The sequence below is a fragment of the Aedes albopictus genome, chromosome 2 (genome assembly GCF_035046485.1).
Source record: "Aedes albopictus strain Foshan chromosome 2, AalbF5, whole genome shotgun sequence".
Taxonomy (NCBI): Eukaryota; Metazoa; Arthropoda; class Insecta; order Diptera; family Culicidae; genus Aedes; species Aedes albopictus.
Window position 1 is genome coordinate 182,543,603 of NC_085137.1, and position 21,313 is coordinate 182,564,915.

General features: G+C 40.7%; 1 protein-coding gene across 1 annotated transcript; it reads left to right on the forward strand.

Moving 5' to 3' along the window:
- Window positions 1-6,263: 6,263 nt before the first annotated feature.
- On the forward strand, window positions 6,264-8,910 carry LOC109419577 (sphingosine-1-phosphate phosphatase 2). The gene is made up of 5 exons (XM_019693798.3): window positions 6,264-6,886; window positions 6,948-7,101; window positions 7,166-7,262; window positions 7,357-7,529; window positions 7,590-8,910. The coding sequence occupies exons 1-5, from the start codon at window positions 6,451-6,453 to the stop codon at window positions 8,005-8,007; spliced, it is 1,278 nt and encodes a 425-aa protein (XP_019549343.3). The 5' UTR covers window positions 6,264-6,450; the 3' UTR covers window positions 8,008-8,910.
- The last annotated feature ends 12,403 nt before the right edge of the window (window positions 8,911-21,313 follow it).

A 21,313-nucleotide genomic window follows, 5' to 3' on the forward strand; every position in this document is an offset into this window, starting at 1 on the left:
GACGTATTTACAAAAATCGCTGAAAATCAAAGTCGTGCTCGTAATGTTTATATTATTTCTGAAACTGTCAAAAACATCATATGCATAAAGGCTACATGCCGAGAAGGTCGAATACACACTTGTGCCCAAAGATAGTTAACTGTTATGTATTTAGCGAGTTGCAAAAAGTCGATTTTTTCAGCACGATTCGTACATTAGGTATTCAACGAGAGATTTACAAATCTTTTGAGTTCGATTCAATTGATCAATCCAAAAGCCTGTGTGGTAGTGATTTGCGTTCGAATTCCCCGTGTTGAATTTGTATTTAAGAACTTTGTACACATCTTTTGTTCTTCCGTATATGGATAGGCTAGGTTTCGTGAGATACAAATTAGAAAACTCTATTGGCTTCTTTAGCAGTGATGAGATAACTCCATATTCTGAATCTGCATGCCAAATTGAGCCGAAATCCAAATTTTAATAAATTTTGATGCCCGGGATGAAGTTTGTATGGGAGCGATTTGTTGAATCACCCCTCGTCGCATTTTTACTGGGCGAAGCTGACATGCAGTTGCCCAGCTGCTATGGCCAAGACAGATACAGCGAGAGTAACTCTGTTATCGAAGTGTTGCTCAGAATTCCTCTGGATAGCTCTGGATCATTCTGGCTCGCATTCTGGTTTTCCCGAAGAGTTGCCTCAGTGGAAAATTGAGCAGTCTTGCCCGATTTCCCGCTTCGTTGAGACGTTTCTGAATGGATTCAAACAAAAAGAGTTTCTCAGGATTGCTCAGATTTGCTCCGGATTACACAGTATCTTGCCCCTAGCCCCAGGGAGAATGACACTTCCTTTGCTAACCGCATTTATCCGTTGCTAACCGTCTAAAAATCTGAAAATAATCATAGTGGCTCACGAGGTGGCTCAGAAAAAGGTGCTCTTTTGTATCCAGCTTTTTACGCTGGGTGATGCTATAAAATAATTGACAGGAGCTGCTTCCACTCACTGAACTGAAACTTGTGGAAATATCCTCAGCAAGCGTTGAGTTTTATAAATTAATATTCTTTCTTTCATCTGTCAATTGGGTTTTTAAATTTTGAAAAATGTATCGATTTTTTGATTTTATACGAAAGAGCACCTTTTTCTGAACCACTATGATTTTTTTTTCAGATTTTTAGAACTTTATGTTGGCACCTAAAATCAATTTCAAAGAGATTTTTAGAAATCACCTTTTGACAGCTGGGAAACTGTTTGACAGCTCCGCCCAGTACAAACTGCGACGAGGGGTGATTCGACAAATCGCTCCCATATTATGTTTCCAGTTCAAAACCGAATTAGCGACATTTTTTCTTGGACTTCCGCTGCTTTTGTCTTGCGTTAAACACAATGTCGGAAGTGGGGCACTGTATAGAGCATCAGGTGTACAATACAGCGCCCCACTTCCGACATTGTGTTTGACGCAAGGCAAAAGCAGCGGAAGTCAAAGAAAAAATGTCGCTAATTCGGTTTTGAACTGGAAACATAATACAATCTTCAAAGTGATTTTTAAATAGGTTCCCGGGCACCAAAATTCATGAAAATTTGGATTTTGGCTCAGTTTGACATGCAGATTTAGAATATCGGATTATCTAAACACCGTTCAAGAAGCCGCAATTGTATCGACATTTACATAGAATATTTTTAGTGGTTTATTAACTATTTTACTTAATTTTGGGCTTGTTCTGGACCCCACATTATGTACCTACTACGGAAATTTGCTATACTGCCAAGCTGGAAAAGTTGAGGGCCGTTCATAAGCGCATTGCATTGTTTGTAACTATTGAAGTTGTGTTCTGTCCAAAGGCCTCGAAACCAAGGGGGAGTCGCTGAGCACATCTTCACTTGCGCCAATTATTTTCAGTGTGCCACCGGGTATTGAATTGTGCCTCAGTGTGCCCCGAAGTACCACTGCTTGATGATTCAGATTTTGCTTGGCAACTACCAAGACAACCAACTGTTTGTTTTCATTTTGCAGGTCAAATGCACATGGTTGCCTAGTTTTTTCACCCAAACTCAAGTGTCAAAATTGTGCCTCAGAGTGCCTCGGTGTGTCACACAGCGTATAAGACGGTGTGCTTGGCACCTCTTGGCACAATGTTCCAAGCGACTAGCCCCTTGCTCGAAACTTGATCGTTGAGTTCCTCCCTGAAGCCCTACCAGAGTCCTTTGTGCATAACATATACCGGCCAGATATGATCTTCTTTGAAATGCACGGGGAATGAGCGATCGGTGGTTTTTAGTTGTGGCCAACAAACACACCGGCTATGGGTTTCGTCACGGTTTGCCCGATTTTCTTCGGTATTATCACATGAAACCCAGGCGCATGATATGCCGTATCATTTCGAGTTTTATCACCTCCAGCGCTTTTTTTTACTTCATACGAATACTTTGGAATATTTTTAGCAATTTGATGCATAAAAGTCCACACAAATTCCTTTAAAAGTAATGAATTATCATCACATAAAAAATCCTTTCATCCGTGAAGATTTCAAATACGGAAAGCAAAATAATGTTCCAGTAGTTTCTCGTTCAGTAAGGACCTACTCCAGTGTGTCTCAGCCAGCCAGAAACGAATCCTAGTGAATGATTCATGTAGGGTCAGTCAGTATATTATAAAGTAAGGCCGACGAGCCAATGAAGCCCGTATTCGCTGCCTTCTTTAATAGAAGTCAAATCAACCATTTTTTTTTTCCAATTACCCATCCGGTAATGATCTACTTCCGTGACGCACGAAGAAGATTCTGCTCGTTTTTCGTCAAACACAATGAATTGTACGGACTCAACCAATAGCAATAGAAAAAAACAACGCCTTTGTACATAACATTTCAATTCCTCATCTCATCTCGTCATCAACTTTTTCAGCCCAAATTTATCAACAACAGTTCTTCCGTAAACATCTGAAACGAATAAATGAAATTAAATTGGAATAGAATTATTAAATAATAATTAAAAACTTTCTAACCAAAAGTTTTTCAATTGACAGGTAAACAAAGAAAGTTATTTCAGAAAGTCAAGGTTTGCTGAGAATCTTTTATCAAGTTTCAGTTCAGTGGTTGGAAGCAGCTCCTGTCATTTTTTATAGCATCGTATTATTATGGCCAGCGTAAAAAGCTGGATAGAATCCAAATAACCTAAAATCAATTTCAAAGAGATTTTTTGGATTCAGCTTTTGACAGCTGGGCAACTGCTTGACAGCTCCGCCCAGTATAAAATGCGACGAGGGGTGATTCGACCAATCGTTCCCATACAAATTTCAAATTAATTTTTATGTTTCTTAATGGGTTCCCGGGCACCAAAGTTAATGAAAATTTGGATTTCGACTCAGTTTGGCATGCAGATTCAAAATATGGTATTGTGCATCCCGGCTTGATCACTCAGACGCTGATAATCCCAAGATAATCTTAACCAGCCGTCGTTTATCGCGAAAATATTACGCCCCTTTTGTTTTGTACATGGCGGCTGAATATCCATGATAGCTCCCTCCCACCCGACGGCTGCTAAAACAGTTTTAGTCAAGGTGCACAACGTGTACAAATCATGGGGAACATCATAAATTACGTCACGCAAAAAATGATAATTTACAACCCCCCTCTCTCCTATGGCGCACTTTTTGTGTGGGACCTCTGAAATTTTTGTATGGATCGTCGCACTTGTTTGAACCCCCTCCCCCCCTTCCGTAATTCATGGACGCTCCCATACGGGCGCGGTCTGGCGCGATCTGATGTTGCGCGTTTCGAACGCAGCTTGTTGAGAATCCAAGATAAGGGGCTGTCCATAAACCACGTGGTCATAAGGGGGGGGGGGGGGGGTCCGGCCAATGACCATTTTGAGCATGAGCATGAGCATGAGCATAGATGACCGTACTATTCGTAGTTGCTACTCCGTGATTGACCAGAACAATCGAAGTTGCACAAGGAACCAACAGACGGAGCTTGGGAGTAGCTTACCGTCCTCAATGTGCATCTTCGAGAATTCCAAACTTTATTAGGTCAATAACGGCGCCGGCCACGTCCTTACGGTCATCGAGGAAGGAAAGGAATGTTATTATGACGTGCGTTGCTTACTAAAGACCGAGATCACCTCTGCGTCTCCACGTCTGTCATGGGAAGGACTTTTTGTTAGTGGGGAGGGGAAAGGGCGCATGATATGGGTTCACTTTGGTAAGTGGAGTGATTCATGCAACCCTATTAATATCAAACCACTTATTTTCATTTGGACTAAAACAAAACACATGCCGACATCGAAGATGACGAACCATTCAGATAGTTTCGAAGTGCGAAAATTAACGAAAGAGAAAATAAAGTGATTTGAACCAACGTGGCTTTGGAACTTGGGCCGACACTTGACGTGACGAACATTTCAATGTCTGTTGACTAAAATCGCAAAAAATGTTGTTTGTTGCATTTATCGTATCATAAATCGCCCCGTACGAAGATGAGCAGTCAAATAGACGACGACGACGACCGAATGAAAACGCGGCCTGTACACTTTGCCTCCAAAAACTCACTCTCGCAAAAATCTAGCAAAGCGAGCGCGCGAAACTTTGCTACTGCCGAACTACCGCACACTACTGACTGCTTGGCGTCCCGTCGTCGGAGCCCCGCAGAGGGAAGAGGAAAAAAAATCGCAAAAATCTAGCAAAGCGAGCGCGCGAAACTTTGCTGCTGCCGAACTACCGCACACTACTGACTGCTTGGCATCCCGTCGTCGGAGCCCCGCAGAGGGAAGAGGAAAAAAAAATCGCAAAAATCTAGCAAAGCGAGCGCGCGAAACTTTGCTGCTGCCGAACTACCGCACACTACTCCGGCCAATGACCATTTTGTACGGACAAATAAAATGTTTTGTATGGACTAATGACCACGGGGGGGGGGGGGGGGGGGGTTGAAAAGTCCCAAAAAAATGACCACGTGGTTTATGGACAGCCCCTAAGTGCGACAATACGGTCAATGACAAAATATATTTACAAAGTTTTTTATTATGCCTCTCAAGAAAAATCAGAATATGGCGATTATCTGCCTCTGGCTTCTGATATAGGGTAACGGTTGAATTTTGGACCCCCAGAGGACATTAGTTTGAATTTAAGTCAAAATCAAACAGATTCAGAGGGTATTTACACATAATAATGATGTTAGTATATTCGTAAAAGCCTCCACTGTCCGTTAAAAATACCCACAAAGTCATTTCTGGCTAAAAATTTGATGAAAATAACTGATTTTTGAAGCATCAGTTTTCACTGTTTTGGACACCCCAATATATTTTGGACCCTCCTCAGTATATATTTTGGACACCCGGTGTTTAAACTCGTTTGAAACTATTTTGGAACATTTTGCCGCTTGAATATGCTGGATCACATCCTGATTACTTGATTGACAAAGGCTGATTAGACGAACATTGCGAATTTAATGCGCTAGAATGATAAACATTTTTGTTTACATCTGCAAGTTTCCTCAACACCGCAATCTCTTTTTGTAAACATGAACGACACTCGCACGGATGACAAGATTGACAAAAAAAAATTTCAAGGCAAATAAGAATATTTCCAGTAAGGAAATGATTGCTGCCCGTGCAGAGCAATCTTATTTAGCGAATGATTGTAAAAATTTCCGTCATCCTATCATTAAACCTGTGTAAGTTGTGATAATGCGACCCAGGGGGTCCAAAATATATGGGGGTCCAAATTATATTGGTTACCCTAAGCGCGACAGTCACTAATCATAACAGCGTCACCAGATTTAAAAGTATATAATTCCATTATATGGGGTTTGACAACAAGAACACTCATTCCACTGAGCCACTCTTGCCGTTCGTCATTACATTCAAAAACATCTGTCACTTTGCGAAACCCACGTGCTTTTGTTTTTGGCGGGAACACTTTTTCTTTTGTTTTGCCTTGCGACTGTCATGCGGCGGTATGCCTTGCGAGCGTACGACCGCCGCAGGACTCTAATAAAAGATAAGCGCGACAATAGTGGTTTCTGCTTTTAGTGGTGTTGCGTGTACGTACACGCTGCATTACACGAACACCACTTGAGTTACTGGTTGAAAATAGTAAACAAAGATCAGCTGTTCCCAGCAAAATCAAATGGGCATATTTTCAACCAGTAGATTTGCATTAGTGTTCGTGACACCGCGCTGCGAAACCACTATAAATAACTCCGCAAATTTCTGGTCCCAATTTTTGGTCGCAACGAGCCATTCGACCACCGTGGCCAACACCCGCGTTCAACATAAACTGCAGCATAACTGTCATGTTGCGCCGAGCCGATGACCTCTCTCTCGCTGATGGATGCAGATGTTTTGATCGCCGCCGTGTACCGTCCATACCTTGCGATGATGGCTCGATAAAAAAAAAACTTAATTTAATACAAATTTCGGTCGCGTAGTGAATAAATTCGATCAATGTTTAGCTCCTAGAAGAGTCAGCCAGTGAAAGTGAGATGTCCGCCCTTATCGAGTATCTGAAAAGCCCCGAACTGGTGGTCAAAGTTCAGGAGTTTTTTGGCATCGAATATCTGCATCATCGGCAGCAGGATGGAAAAATCGATCCGTGTGATGTCAACGGCGTCGGACCGACGACGGTACGGAGGAACAAGGTGGCGAATGGTGATTTAGCAGCTGGTCTGGACGAGGATAGTAGTGGTAGCAGTAGCAGCGGTGGAAATGATGAGTCCGATAAGATTCGGAAGGATGCGGACAAGGATGAGGCCAAACCGTATCGAATTACGAATAAGTTTTGGTATTATCTGTTCATCATCGGGACGGAACTGGGCGACGAAATCTTCTATGCGACATTTATTCCGTTTTGGTTCTGGAACATCGACAGCGCTGTGGGCCGGCGGGTCATCATGGTTTGGTCGGCGGTTATGTACGTAGGTAAGGGAGGGACAGTTTTACAGTAGGAGGGAGTGAGTTATATATCTTTGATTTCTTTTAGGTCAAAGCATGAAGGATGTCATTAGGTGGCCTCGACCGGGATTCCCCGTAAGCAGATTGCAGAAGAAGTGGGCTCTGGAGTATGGAATGCCTTCGACGCATGCAATGGTTTCGGTGGCCATCCCCTTTTCGGTTCTGATCTATACATATGACAGGTACCGGGTAGCGTTGAAGAATCGAGAAGTTTTAGTAATACTACTTAGGATTTGTTCTTTTCAGGTACATATATTCATTTCCAGCGGGTCTGGCATTTGCTTTGATATGGTGTGCAGTGATCTGTGTGAGCAGAGTTTATTTGGGAATGCATAGCGTGCTGGTAGGTATTCTGTATTTTTCATAACAGCTTAACGATTGTATTTTTTGTTGGTCTTTATAATTCTAATGGTTATTAATATTCCAATGTATTTCAGGACATTATCGCTGGTCTAGCTTTGGTTGCGACTCTTATGATTCCTCTGATACCAATCGTGGACAAATTGGATTACATTATTGTTACCAGTAAGTGGTCGCCCATCCCAGTTCTGGCGGTTTCTATTCTGCTGATTGTGTTCTACCCCGACTCAGGAATTTGGACCCCCACGAGGTATAGCCTTCGTCCCCATTTTTATGCACTAGCACTTCTAAATCCACTTTATCCTTCTAGAGGGGACACAGCCCTAACGGTGAGCGTGTGTGCCGGACTGCAGATCGGTGCCTGGCTGCACTACATCCTCGGAGATTTCCAACCCCCGGCCAATCCTCCGCCGTACGAAATCATTTGGCCGTCGTACGCTATGCTGGGAATGCTGCTGCTCCGGACCGTTCTGGGTCTGTGCTGTGTGGTAGCCACCCGTGCCTTCGGAAAGTCCATTTCCTATGCGTTTGTGTGCTTCCTGCTGGGCCGAGACCAGAACGAACTTCGTCGGTCAGAGAACACCCTCCAGAATAAGAACAAAATCATTGTCGAGCTGTCGTACAAGTTCTTCACCTGCGGAATGATCGGGTTCAACACGCAATACTTACTGCCGAATGTGTTCAAACTGCTCCGGATAGGGCGGCCGGATTTCTACACCGAGATCTGAGCTTGGAATGTTGGCACTTGGTGCCGGAAAGTTTCAGACAGACATTCCTTCCCGTAGTTTTAGAACGCTGGTCATCCTTTCTGCGGTTTATTGGCACGAATTTAGTTTTTGACTGAGTCACACCTATCTTCTGGAATTGACCTCACTAAACGTATTGCTAAGGTAACGATTATCAGTTTAGCGAAGAATCGGTACTGACTTAACAGTACTGAGATGCAATGTTAATGTTTTCTATTTGTATTCTGTTGAATTCCTGGCAATCTATCCACTAAGGCCGACAATAAACTTTAAGTAACAAACGTCTCGCTCCACTTAGTGACTTAGGGCTTGGCAACGAATCTAATCATTACGTTTACTATAATCGCCTATCTTCTGCATCTATTGTTAAGCCTATTTCATACCACTATCTAGGCAATTGCTCCACTTTTTACTTCATCACGCATCAATCGTACAAAGCACAGCAACGCACATAAGCATTTTGTACTACTAATATCTGAACATTTCTCATATCTTCTTAGAAAAAATAATCTCTGAAGGGGTGTTGCTATTCAGTAGATTTTAATTATTTTTTAAACACACAATATTCTAGTCTTCGAATACGACGAACTACCAGCATCAGGAAAATAGTTCAACAAGTTATGGCTGATTTGCATCGAAGCTATTTAACTACCTACAAAGTTAGTTAGTTTGTACAATCAAATCAGCCCTAATCTTTTTGGCACATCAATATGACGAACACAACGCATAGCAAATAGGCCTTATCGTACAATAACTGAAGCCTATTCAAAATATAGTATATGCTGAAAAACAACAAAGATTTTTCAAATCGGTTTGAATTACATTTTGTGCACGTAGGTACAGACGAACAAATTGAAATTAAACTTCCATTAGTAGTATCAAAAACTTAAGTTTTCCCAATTCGATATATCACTGCCATTTATTGTTAGGATCCTGACATGTCTAAGTAGAGAAAATGCCTAGCGAAGAAATCATTCGGTTCAATCCGGGCGATTCACGAACTACGGATTATTTGAATGAACCGTTAAAAAGTGAAACGATGCGAAGTGAGTAGAGTTAGACGTCTGTCTGTACTTCAGGTATCAGGTATCAGTGATTCTATAACACTAGCCCGAAAGACACTAGCCCGAATTGCTGCGAAAAATGTTGGAAGCAACTCTTCAAACCAATATGGACGGCCCCCAGGCATTCGTGCAGGTATTTCTCCAGGAAATACTCCAATTATTCTTCCAGAAACTCCTTCATGGATTTCTCCAAGAATTCCTCTAGCGGTTTCTCCAGGAATTCCTCCAGGCATACTTTCAGTTATTCCTCCATGAATTTTTCCAGGGATTTCGCCAGGAAATTGTACAGAAGTTTCTCGAGAGATTCCTGCTTCGCGGATTTTTCCAAGAATTCCTCCAAGGGTTCCTTCAGAAATTTGTCTAGGAATTTCTCCTGAGATTCTTCTAGCGATTTTTTCAGAAATTTCTCCAAAATATCCTCTCCTATTTGCTCTAAGGATTCCTCCAGGAATTCATCGAGGGTTTCCTCCAGGTATACTTTCAGAAACTTCTCCAGGCATTCCTGCAGGATTTACTCCAGGAACTCTTCAAGGGATCTTTCCAGGAGTTCCTGTAGTGATTCCTTCAAATATTCCTCTCTGGATCTTTTCAAAAAAATATTCAGGAGCTCGGTTAGAAATTTCCGAAATCCGTTCATCATCTTTTCCAGGGATTCACCCAAGAATTTTTCCAGAATTTTCTGAAGTTTTTTTGAATCACTTAAAGGATTTCTAGAAGAATAACTTCAGCGATTTCTACTGGAATATTTTAAGATAATTTTAGCGGGATACAGGAGTCAGGAAATTCTCCAAGAAGCCAACCAGGACTTCCGTTACAATTATCTCCAAGAAATCTTTAAGTTTATCCACAGATTTATTCAGGAATCCATCCATGAATTCCTTCAAGAATACTCCCTCCCTCTAGTTTATTTAAATTAAAAATTTTGTTTTATCAGATACGAAATTTAGCGACCTGTGTACTTTTCAGTGGTTTGAAAATTTTGATTGTCTCCAGCTAGTGACAAAAAAAGGATTTTTTTAAATAAATTTTCAAAAAATTGACCTGTTAGAGATCATCGAACGTTGAAACATAGATTGATTAATGTCCAAGTTAATGTCAAATGGACGAAAATAAGGTTTGAAGTTAAAAAACACTTTCGCATTTTTTCCTGCCGCATACTGTACTACAAATTCCGCTATAGGAATTGTTTTTTTTTTAATTCTTTCAGACATTTTCCAAATATTCCAGCAATTTGTCCAGGAATTCCTTAAGGCGAATTCCAAGATTTTCTAGGACTTCCATTATTTGAGAATTTTTCTAAATTAACCAGGGATTCCCTTTAAAAATTCTTAGGGAAGATTCAAATATTACGTCCATCGTTTTTCGTGATTTCTAGACCCCCCCCCTCCCCCCTCTGTCACGCAATTTTCCTATACGCAATACACATACTGTCACACTTTTCTAGACCCCCCCCCCCGCTCCCCCAAATGTTGGACGTAATTTTTTAACGTTCCCTTACAAGGACATCTCCAGGGTTTCCTCCAGTGATAGTTTTAAGGCATTTACGAGAATACCTTCAAAAATGCTTCCAAGGATCCTTCCGGGAATACGTCAATTGACATTTGTATAAGATTATGTTCTGAGATAACCCAGGTAACCATTAAGCACTGTTATAAGCGTTATATAGGACATTGAGTAGCTTTTCAGTGCCAACAAGCTCTGTAAAAGATGTCTTAATGCTTATAGGCCCTGTCAACCGTAAGCACAAAAATAAGCCGTATATGGGTATATAACGCTAACTTTTAGTGCTTGTTGGCCCTGTTCCTTTAGGCCGAATAAGATGGCTGTCGGTGCTGTTGCTCGGCTTGAGGTGTATGACATTCGTGTCAATCAAAATTGATTTCAATCAAAACAATACTGAGGCCAATGAGAGTGAATGGAGTTCAGTGGAAAGATTCGCGAGAATGAATAAATTTGATCAGCGAGCAACAGCACATTCAATCGACGTTTAAACACGCAGGCAGCCGTTTCCATAAGGATTATGCTTTAAACTGGAATCGTGATCAATCTCCTACATCTATCTGACAAATTCCACCTCCTTATCTCTTGCCTTATCTTTATGCTACCGATTTGCACTTCCCTATCATGTTCGTCCTCCGACATGGTCTCTGAACCTAGAGATGTGTTGGGTAGGTAAGACTTCGACTACATGATGCTTATTTACAAATTCCTTAAGCAAATAAATATCTTTGTTTGATACCCTCTCCTCTCTGTTGCAAAGTCCACCTTGTCTCCCCTATCGAAAGCCATTTGTTTGTATCGTTACAGGTTGTCATTATGTCCACTCTCCGTTGATCAGTAGCAAGAACACACCACAATGCGCTGCTGAAGATCAACGAATAAACCCTCATATCCCATCCTCTCCCAAAAAAAGATTTGTTCTCCCTAACCTCGACCAAACCGCGAGTTTTATGGTTCCCCAAAATTAACATAGTAATATAAGTAAAAATATGTAAATATTTAAACAAAAGTGAACTCGGCTCCGTTATGCCTACTGGCGCATGAGCCTTAAATAAAGTATTAATTAAAAAAAAAATGGTCTCTGGACTAAGTGACGATCGCAACCTCTTAAATACCAACAGCTTCTTACTCGTGTGAGATCGTTTCCTCGTCCGCTTCTACTAAATGGAATCAAATTTTTCCAACTTTTATCTAATTTAAATATGGTTCAAAGAAAGCGAACTCCATGGTGCATTGATGGAGCAGATGGGAAGTTTGACGACAAGTCCCGACTCAAGAAGAATCTCGAGGACTTCGACTGAACCTGAAGCGAGTAGCAAAAAAGTTCGATAAAAACACAAGCCGCAAGAAAAAGACAAAAAATAAGTTATATTTTTCTATTTTTTTCTTTTTCGAATTTTTGACAGCTCTTTTTCCAGAGACTCGGTACGAATGGTTTCAGCAGGCCGTATATCAGCCGAATAATTCGCCAAAAATGGCTTTTGAGCAGCTCTATTAGAGGATATAGAACTTATTAGCACCGACGAACCGACGTGACAGTGGTGTTTCAAAAGTGTCCCCCCTAAATTTAACGGTCGTCCAGCGAAGCGAGCGAACGCTTCTGTCAAATCAGCGCAGACACGAACCTTTTCCTATATGTGTATTGTATTCAGTGTGTTAACTTTCCTATCCCCGATCACACACAAATGAGAGATATATTATACCTTACCTGATAGCATCTTTTATACACATTGCGCCCGATGAAGTTTGCTGTTGACAGCCTGAAATAAACTAAATCAGTTGTATCCAGAACGTGAACCTCAATAGTACTTTTATTGAAAGAAGATCTTTTTAGCTGACGACGAGGTTAAAAGTGAAAGTTAAGTTTGCGTGCAAAAGTGAAGTGGTTCTGGAGAAGCTGTGCAAGGCGTTCAATTGGGCAGATTTCGGCCAATTCTGGAGGTTTCCTTTGGTAAGTTGTGGACATTTTACCAGCAACAATTGAGCCATAGTGTAAAAGAAAAGCCTGATAGTCTGAAAGAATACTATTGATTGTTCTTTTGTGTTGATATTGATAATCGCTTTTGTGAATACATTCTAAGACAGTATTGTTTCTTTTATCAATAGCCGGTCTCAAGTGACGCTACCAGGAGGATTGAGCGGAAGTGCTTTTGAGCAGCTCAGGCAAGGAAGATTGTGTTCCCAGGTTGAAAGCTTTCCCTGGTATAGGCCGTCGACAAGAAATTCGAGGCATAATAAGAAGTGGTTGCTGTTGTTGCGGAATTGGAAGTTGTTGCTGTTGCTGGGCAGTTGGAAGTTGCTGTGACTGGAGATCGTTTAGAGGTGGCTGTTGCTGGATTCGGTGGCTTTTTGGGATTCGCTCTTGGATTAGCTAGACTTGCCGGTGGTGACATTGAGGAAACGGAATCGGACTGGTGCTACTTGGCGAGATCATTGCTGGTGTGCGAACAGGTACGTGATTTTTTGGTTCTTTTGTTTGTGGGCTACAACATTGCCATCGCGGTTGTGTTTGAATTATATATATTTCTTTTACATTTCAAGTGTCGTGCCTAAGTTGTGATAATGGGACTTATCGGTACCATTGACCCGTATGTACAGGGTACATCGTTTTCCCATTATGTTGAACAAATGGAATACATTTTTTCAAGCAATGACATCCAGGAAGTTAAGAAAAAGGACATCTTTTTGAGCTTGTGTGGGGTTACGGTATTCCATGAACTAAAGCGTCTGTATCCTGCTACGGACCTTAAAACTGTATCATATGTCGACATTATAAAGAAACTCAAAGAGAGGTACGATAAGGTAGAATCAGACATTGTGATGCGTTTTAAATTTCGATGCCGCGTTCAGGGACCGAGTGAAAGTAATGAAAATTTTTTACTTGACGTCAAGTTACTGGCCGAGACCTGTGATTTTGGCAACCCTCCCGTAACTTGACAGATGAGCTCAGTTTCGCGTACCTACTTGCAAATCGCAGATGTCGCTACTGTTCGTAAACAACGGGTCCATCCTTCACTGATGCAACAATTTTTGTCCATGCGAAAACACCTTTTTGTTTCGTGGTGAGTGGAAGCCAACAAGAGGCTAGCGTTTCGTATCAAACGGACGTATTCAACAGAAGCGCAAAAACTAATGTTCATTAAATTGAAAATATTTTGTTTTTCTTATTTGTAGTAAGATATATAATAAAAGTAAGAAATATAATAAAAATACATGTCTTCCATATTAATTGGTGACTGCGCATGCTAGACCAAACCGAAAATCAAACTCGAAAAAAAACATCTGCAAATGATTATTTTTTAACTTCCATTTTGGCTTTGCCACCAGATATGTAGCTGTAAAATGTTAGCATAAGTAACCTAATTTATTACTTGCTGGTGCTTAATAACCGCACTAGAAGAAAACATGAGTTTCTTATTAATTTTATGAAAGCCGCCTATTTTGCCATTACCCGTTTTATAGATATAATTTTCGCTTCTAGTAAACAAATTCATCATGCCGCACTTAATTTGCATTTATCTACCACAAAAAAGCGGAAACAACAAATTAAGGCTTCTGTTTAATGTTTTAATATTTTTTGTGCGGTTTGTTATTGTCGGTTTTCGTCCTTTTCAAAAGTAGCGCTTGCCGCTTTGAATCTGACAGTACCACCCGGACCAAAATTTTTAGGTACGCTGACGTTGTTCGGCAGCTGTCAAGAAGCTCCCGGGTTGGGTGTATACGATAAAAACTTTCAACAAAGGTTGTTGGATGAAGAAAATTTGACCCTAAACGTGGCGGAACGGATTCTGAAGACAAAAGAGGTAGCAGCGAATAGTTCCCAGGCGATCAATAGAACTAGCGAGGTGCATTCAGTTAAAGAAAGGCTTGGTTGGAAAGGTGATAGGATTGAAACAAGAGGTTACCGAGAAAGAGTTGGTGCGGAAAGAGGAAGAGAGAGGAATCGTCACGAAAGAAGCTATGATAATAGGCGTTTACAGAAGTCTTATACGAACTATAGGTCTCGGTCCCGATCGCAAACCAAGGGACGCTATTCTAATTTCATTTGCCATTATTGCAATATTAGGGGACATATCCAAAAGAATTGTTATAAATTTCTGAATAAATCGAAAAATGCGACAGGAAATCCGGTGAAATTTTTAGAGGCGGAAAATGAGGATAATCTCCATGACTATTTCAAGCGGCTGAGGAAGGACTACGATAGCGACGCAGATTCAGATTGCCATGGGAGCACATCTTCTCACGGCCCACAGGGGGCAGATAAAGCTCATCAAGAAGACTGAAAGGAGACGAAATGTCACGTTCCAGGTCGGTGACAGTATCACGAATAGACGGGGAGAGAAAAGGCGATATACTGCGTCGGATGATGAAGAACCATTCGATGGTTTCGAGTTGTCGAATGAACCCCCACCAGCTAGGAGTGAACTCCATCCAGAGGCATTGCAAGAGATCGTGGAAACCAAAAACGCATCGAATTACCAACCAGTTGGAGCTCGAAAATCGACTAGGAAGAAGAAGAGGGCAGAGCATGAAGATTTCCTGTACTATTAAGCTACATCAGTGTGAATTTCAAGTGCCATCGAATATTACGATTGATTAAGCGAATTCAAGTAAAAATACATTTGTAAGGACAAGTTGAATTCTTTGTAAGTTCTAGTTAAGTGATGATTACTAACTAAAAAGGGAAGGAATTGAATTGTATTCAGTGTGTTAACTTTCCTATCCCCGATCACACACAAATGAGAGATATATTATACCTTACCTGATAGCATCTTTTATACACATTGCGCCCGATGAAGTTTGCTGTTGACAGCCTGAAATAAACTAAATCAGTTGTATCCAGAACGTGAACCTCAATAGTACTTTTATTGAAAGAAGATCTTTTTAATATGAACACACGGGGGTTTGGTGTCAAGCTATCAAAACAACGCGAGCCGTTATAGAGGTGGCAGTTGTGTTCGGCTATTTTTCATCATGGCGTCGAAAACAACAAATTTGAATTTATTTGTTCTAGCTGTCACGTCGGTTCGTCGGTGTTATTAGCTCTGTTAACCATGTTCTATATTCGACTACAGAGCCGAATTAATGCCACTTTTATGGCTTAATGGTTACTTGGGTATTTTAAGCTGAGAAAATCACATTTTCCAATCGCCTGTTAGAATTACATTTTGGACACCGAATATATGTATTGGACACCCTTATAGGTATATATAATTTGGACAGGACAATTATCTCAATATTTAGCCATGAATACTGCTAAATCATGCAAGTAGCATAAACTAACATATATATTCTTGCAAATCATCAAATTTCTTCGCTTAACAGGCATCTATTTTGATAACTATTACAGTTTTTGTTAAAATCGTGAAAATATCGCCAGACCCACAGAATACGCCTCCAAGTATGCAATCGCACAGCATCCCCATAGTTCCTCAGATGACCAAAATATATTTACAGTAGAAAACTTGTTATGTATTTTGGACACCACCTATTTTAAGCGTTCTAGATGAATGTTAAGAGATTGACTACCTATTGCTTCTTTATTGATCATTTGTCATTGCAATAAGGCCTCTAAATTTCTTACAATCATTAATTCAACGATTTTGAGGTGAATATTGTATGTGACTGTGAAGTGTATGCAACCCCCCCGTAACTTGACAGATTCGCGTACCTACTTGCAAATCGCAGATGTCGCTACTGTTCGTAAACAACGGGTCCATCCTTCACTGACGCAACAATTTTTGTCCATGCGAAAACATCTTTTTGTTTCGTGGTGAGTGGAAGCCAACAAGAGGCTAGCGTTTCGTATCAAAAGGACGAATTCAACAGAAGCGCAAAAACTAATGTTCATTAAATTGAAATAATTTTGATTTTTCTTTTTGTTGTTGTATGAAATGTAATAAAAGCACATGTTGAAACGGTCTTCCATATTAATTGGTGACTGCGCATGCTTGACCAAACCGAAGATCAAACTCGAAAAAAAAAACATCTGCAAATGATTGTTTTTAACTTCCATTTTGGCTTGGCCACCAGATATGTAGCTGTAAATGTTAGCATTAGTAACCTAATTTATTACTTGCTGGTGCTTAATAACCGCACTAGAAGAAAACATGAGTTTCTTATTAATTTTATGAAAGCCGATTACTTTGCTTTTACTTGTTTTATAGATATAATTTTCGCTTCTAGTAAACAAATTCATGATGCCGCACTTAATTTGCATTTATCTACCACAAAAAAAGCGGAAACAACAAATAAAGGTTTCTGTTTAATGTTTTAATATTTTTTGTTCGGTTTGTTATTGTCGGTTTTCGGACCAAAATTTTCAGGTACGCTGACGTTGTTCGGCAGCTGTCAAGAAGCTCCCGGGTTGAGTGTGTCTTCTTGCATACCTGTGCATTTGAGGGGTTTTAGTGAAACAATTTACATTTTGGATTATTTTGAAGTAAATTCTTGATTGTTAAGCGCATTTTCAACGTAAGTCTTCAGAATAGGACCTGGTTGATCCAATAATCGATATTGAGAAGTAGCTACTTTGATTAGCTCACCGGAACAAGGCATACATCACCGTGCCTGTCCAAATTACATACATGTCCAAATTATATTTTTTACCCTAACGCTTGGAAAAATTCCGGCTTGAATTCTGCTCCTTTTTTCTCACTCGGCGGCCCACTGTGCGTCCAACTGACGTTTGCAGCGCCGCGTCCATTTTACGTCAGTTTCAAACGGCGGCGACGCTCATTCGTTTCGGCGTTTTCTCTCTCTCTTTCGTACGTTTCTACCACTTGCTCTCTCCCGTTTGCTGGGCTGACGACGGTTCGCGTTCGTTCACCAGTGTCCGATTTTTTGTGTGCATGTTTCGCGATTGAAATCTTTGTGGAGTCGGAGTGTACCGCACCGTTGAACTTCCATCGCGTTTGTACGTTTTTCCGGACGAGTGTTTGACGCGTTTTTCCCCGTGAAGTGAACGAATTTACGCATTTTATTTGTGAACAATTTACAGGATAGTGGATTTGTGTGAAAATCTGTGCTAAATTAGCAGTGGCTAACCGTGTGTTTGGTGTTTGAAACCCCGACATCCTAGAAAAGAGGTACGTACCGCCACCGCCAGACCAGCAGTAGCGATAGATTTGGGTGTCTTCTTCATTGTCCTGATTGCATGGAAGTCCTGTTTCGGAGCACGCAAGGATCTATGTATTAGGAAAAGTTTCTGGGCGTCCAAAATGGATTGTATTCCACTGCTGGACTATGAACCCAGCATAAGGTCCACGTTTCTTACGATTGGAAGCAGTTTTATTGAAGCATTAATTGATCAAATTATGTGTAATGATACCAAAAAAGATGTTGAATGCGCGCGGGTGCTCTTTGCCGGTTTGCGTGTGTGTGAGAAGAGGTGGTTGCGGAGCGGATTCTGGTGCGATTGCTGAAGAACTCGTTGGGGGAAAGGAGAAAGAGGAAGGTTTTGTTCGCCATTCTGGTTTGTGGTTGCTCTGCCAATGCTCGACTCGACAGCACTTCGTCGGTTTATATTGGATTGTGGCGAAAAAGAATCCGAATGCTGCTGGGATGAAAGGTGAAACAGGATGGATGATTACCAAGTTTTGGTTTTGACCGGGAAACGGTTCGGACTGTTATGGATGTGTATGTGTGAGTGAGAGAGAAGCGCCGTTTCTTTGGCAACGGAGAGAGTTCTCCGAATATGTTGCTCTCGTGTCGGAGTTTCTCTGGGAGGTGTTTTTGATGTCGGACTGGTCAGTAATCAAACCCTCAATGACCCTTCGATGCATTTCTAGACTTCGATTTTAATTCATTATTATTATTTGGTAGCAAGGAGTCTCCAACTATATATAGTTATTTATGTAACGAGTTGCAAAAAGGTGATTTTTTCAGCACGAGTCGTACATAAATACGAAGAGTGCTGAAAAAATCAAATTTTGCAACGAGTTCCATACAACATTAACCCTAAAAGGGATACCTGGGGTCCATTGGACCCCAGGCGCCTTTAAGAGCTCGTCTTTAATGGAACACACTCAGCGAGGTGACGAAACTGAGGCCATGAAGGTATCCCTTTTAGGGTTAAATGTTAAAATTTTTATGAAATGATTTTTTTTTCATAATTAATGCAACTCATTTGAGTTGCATAATGTTCATAATGCGACTTTTATTATCAACTTTTTTTCATTTTACAACTCATTTTAGTTGCATAATGAACCGGAACGAAAAAGTAGGTAATTATTATACTGAAATCAGCAGCACCGACAAACTGACGTGGTGGCTAGTGCAATGCGTCGTGGAATGCGCGTCCAAAAGTTTAAATTAAAAACCGTTGAAACACTATCGCCATCTGTTGATTTTCGTTCAGAAGTATATTGGCCGAACAACATCGAGCACTCTTAAATAATATCGCACATACATGTGTTGAAATGGGAAGATTTTCCTACGTCGAACGATGCTCTTTAAAATGATTATAAGTACAAATACTCCTCATGTTTGTCGAAAAAAATCAAAATCAATTAATTCTATTGTAAATGTAGCTTTTTGTAAGGGCTGAACACTAAATTATCACACAGATTTTCATTCTTTTTTGGATTTGTTTAAGAGTGCATGTTTACATTTCGTGGCGTCGTCGGCGTCGCTCTCGTGAGCGCTCCCTTCCTCGTTTTGTTGCTATTCGGCTAATTTTATGTCAATACCAACTTTATCATTTCATCATAATATCCTCGATAATATCCAAAGTAATTGTTCCTGAAGCAATATTTTCTATTCCTTGAACGAATAAGGGCTTAATTTTGTGAGATTTTTCTGTACAAAACATGAAATAGTGGACGGCTGAGCACTCGATATCGAAGCGGTAACAAGAGCTGCAGCAACGTACGTTGTCGTCGCGACGTCCGTTGAATCCCGTGGGTGAGAAAAGTGTAGCATGCAGATGGTAACAGCTACTAATAACACTAGTTTACAAAATAAAACGAAAGTCGTGAACTTCTGTCAACGACCAAAATTTTTGAAGCACAATTTAGTACTGATTTCGAAACCGTGCTTCAAAAATTTTTAAGTAGAGCACTTTTTGAGTTTTAGCTCAATATCGAGTTTTACAACTTTTAAAAATATGGAATTTACTAAAATTCAAATATCTTGCGTTTTGTTCAACCAATTTCAAATCTTTTTTCATAATTTAAAAGCTGAATACAATACCATTCGATCATCTGAATGCAGGTTTTGCGTCAGATTGCTGAAATTCAAGATATTGGCGAGTTTTAGGGACGGTCTCCTTAAATTTTAGCCAAATTTCCAAAAATCAGAGGCGTCGCGTCCGCATGTGCAACGTGTGCATTACACGTGTAGCTAAAATTAAAATTTCGTGAAAAAATATGTTTGACACCCATATGAATTTAACGGAAACGTGTGTAACGATTTGTTTCAGCTTCCCCTTATCTTTACTATCCCCAACATCGCGCGCAAACCACATGACGAGCGAGAAGCAACTTGCATAAAAGTAAGGGTGCCGTTATAGTTACGCGTGAGAGTGGGAGTGCGCGTGTGCGAAGCCGCAAAAAAGAATATCAACAACAGCAAATCCACGAAAATCCTTTGGACGCGCACTCCCACTCTCACTTTGAAGCGGCACTATGTCAGCGCCGTAACGCGGGAATCGCGATCTTGCACACTCTGAAAGAAGAAACATCTTATTGGAAAGCGGCCCTAGTGCGATAGTTCCCGAGCAACGGCTGTGTGTATAGGTAGGCAAAGCGGCACCCATCTGCTACGCACCGCATGCTTTCGCTTGGCTTCCAAACAGCAACACGGAAACCTCGGCTGGAAACGCTCTGGCGCATATCGTATTCGCGTAGTGGTTTCACAGTATTGGTTGCTGGCTGAGAAAAATTTCAAACACATAGACACCCAACGTGTGTCATCGCTTTGGTGCACTTGATCTCAGCACTTGATGCTTCTTCGCGTGGCTTTTGCAAACGGGGGTGCGGCGCTCACTGTTTCGTACTGATCTCTCGCGCTAAAACGTTTCGCTCTCCCAGTAGGGTGGTCGAAAGCTACAAATTCAAATAGCGCTACAAGTTATTTTGTCAATGAAGATTCGAGAATACTCGAATGCTAGAAATACGCATTTGTCAAAATGTACCGTTCTTAGATCGATCGCATATTATTTCCTAAACAGAAATCTTAAAATCTTTAAAAATGAGTTTGGATTCGTTTTGAGGTATTATAATTCACGAAACGATAAACCGTTCAGCATGATTTTTGCTCGGCTCGATCCGCTTTCAGGATGGCTGTGTTTATAAGTAGAAAAAGTTACGAGAATCAACTAAAATGTAGCACAATTGCGAAATTACTGAAATTATTATGAGTGGGAAACAAATTCAACAGTTGTCAAACAAGCACAACCAAATTGGCAGTACGTCTCCCGGGAAAACTAGTACATTTTAGATATCGTCACAATGTCAGATACTAACTGTACTTAGATTGTATGAAGTTTCAAACTAGACATAGTTATTTTCCTAAAGGAAAATGGACAGTTTCTGTGATCGATTAAGATCGACAGTTTTGGATGGGATAAACATTGAATTGTCGACTTACAACGATTTTTCTTTAAAAAAAGGTAGATTTCCATAGAGTAAACCGTATTAAATTTTGAACGGTTGGCGGTAAAATTATAATACCCTCACACGAGCAGTTTAACCATTAAAAAAAGATTCCATAAAGTGAACTGA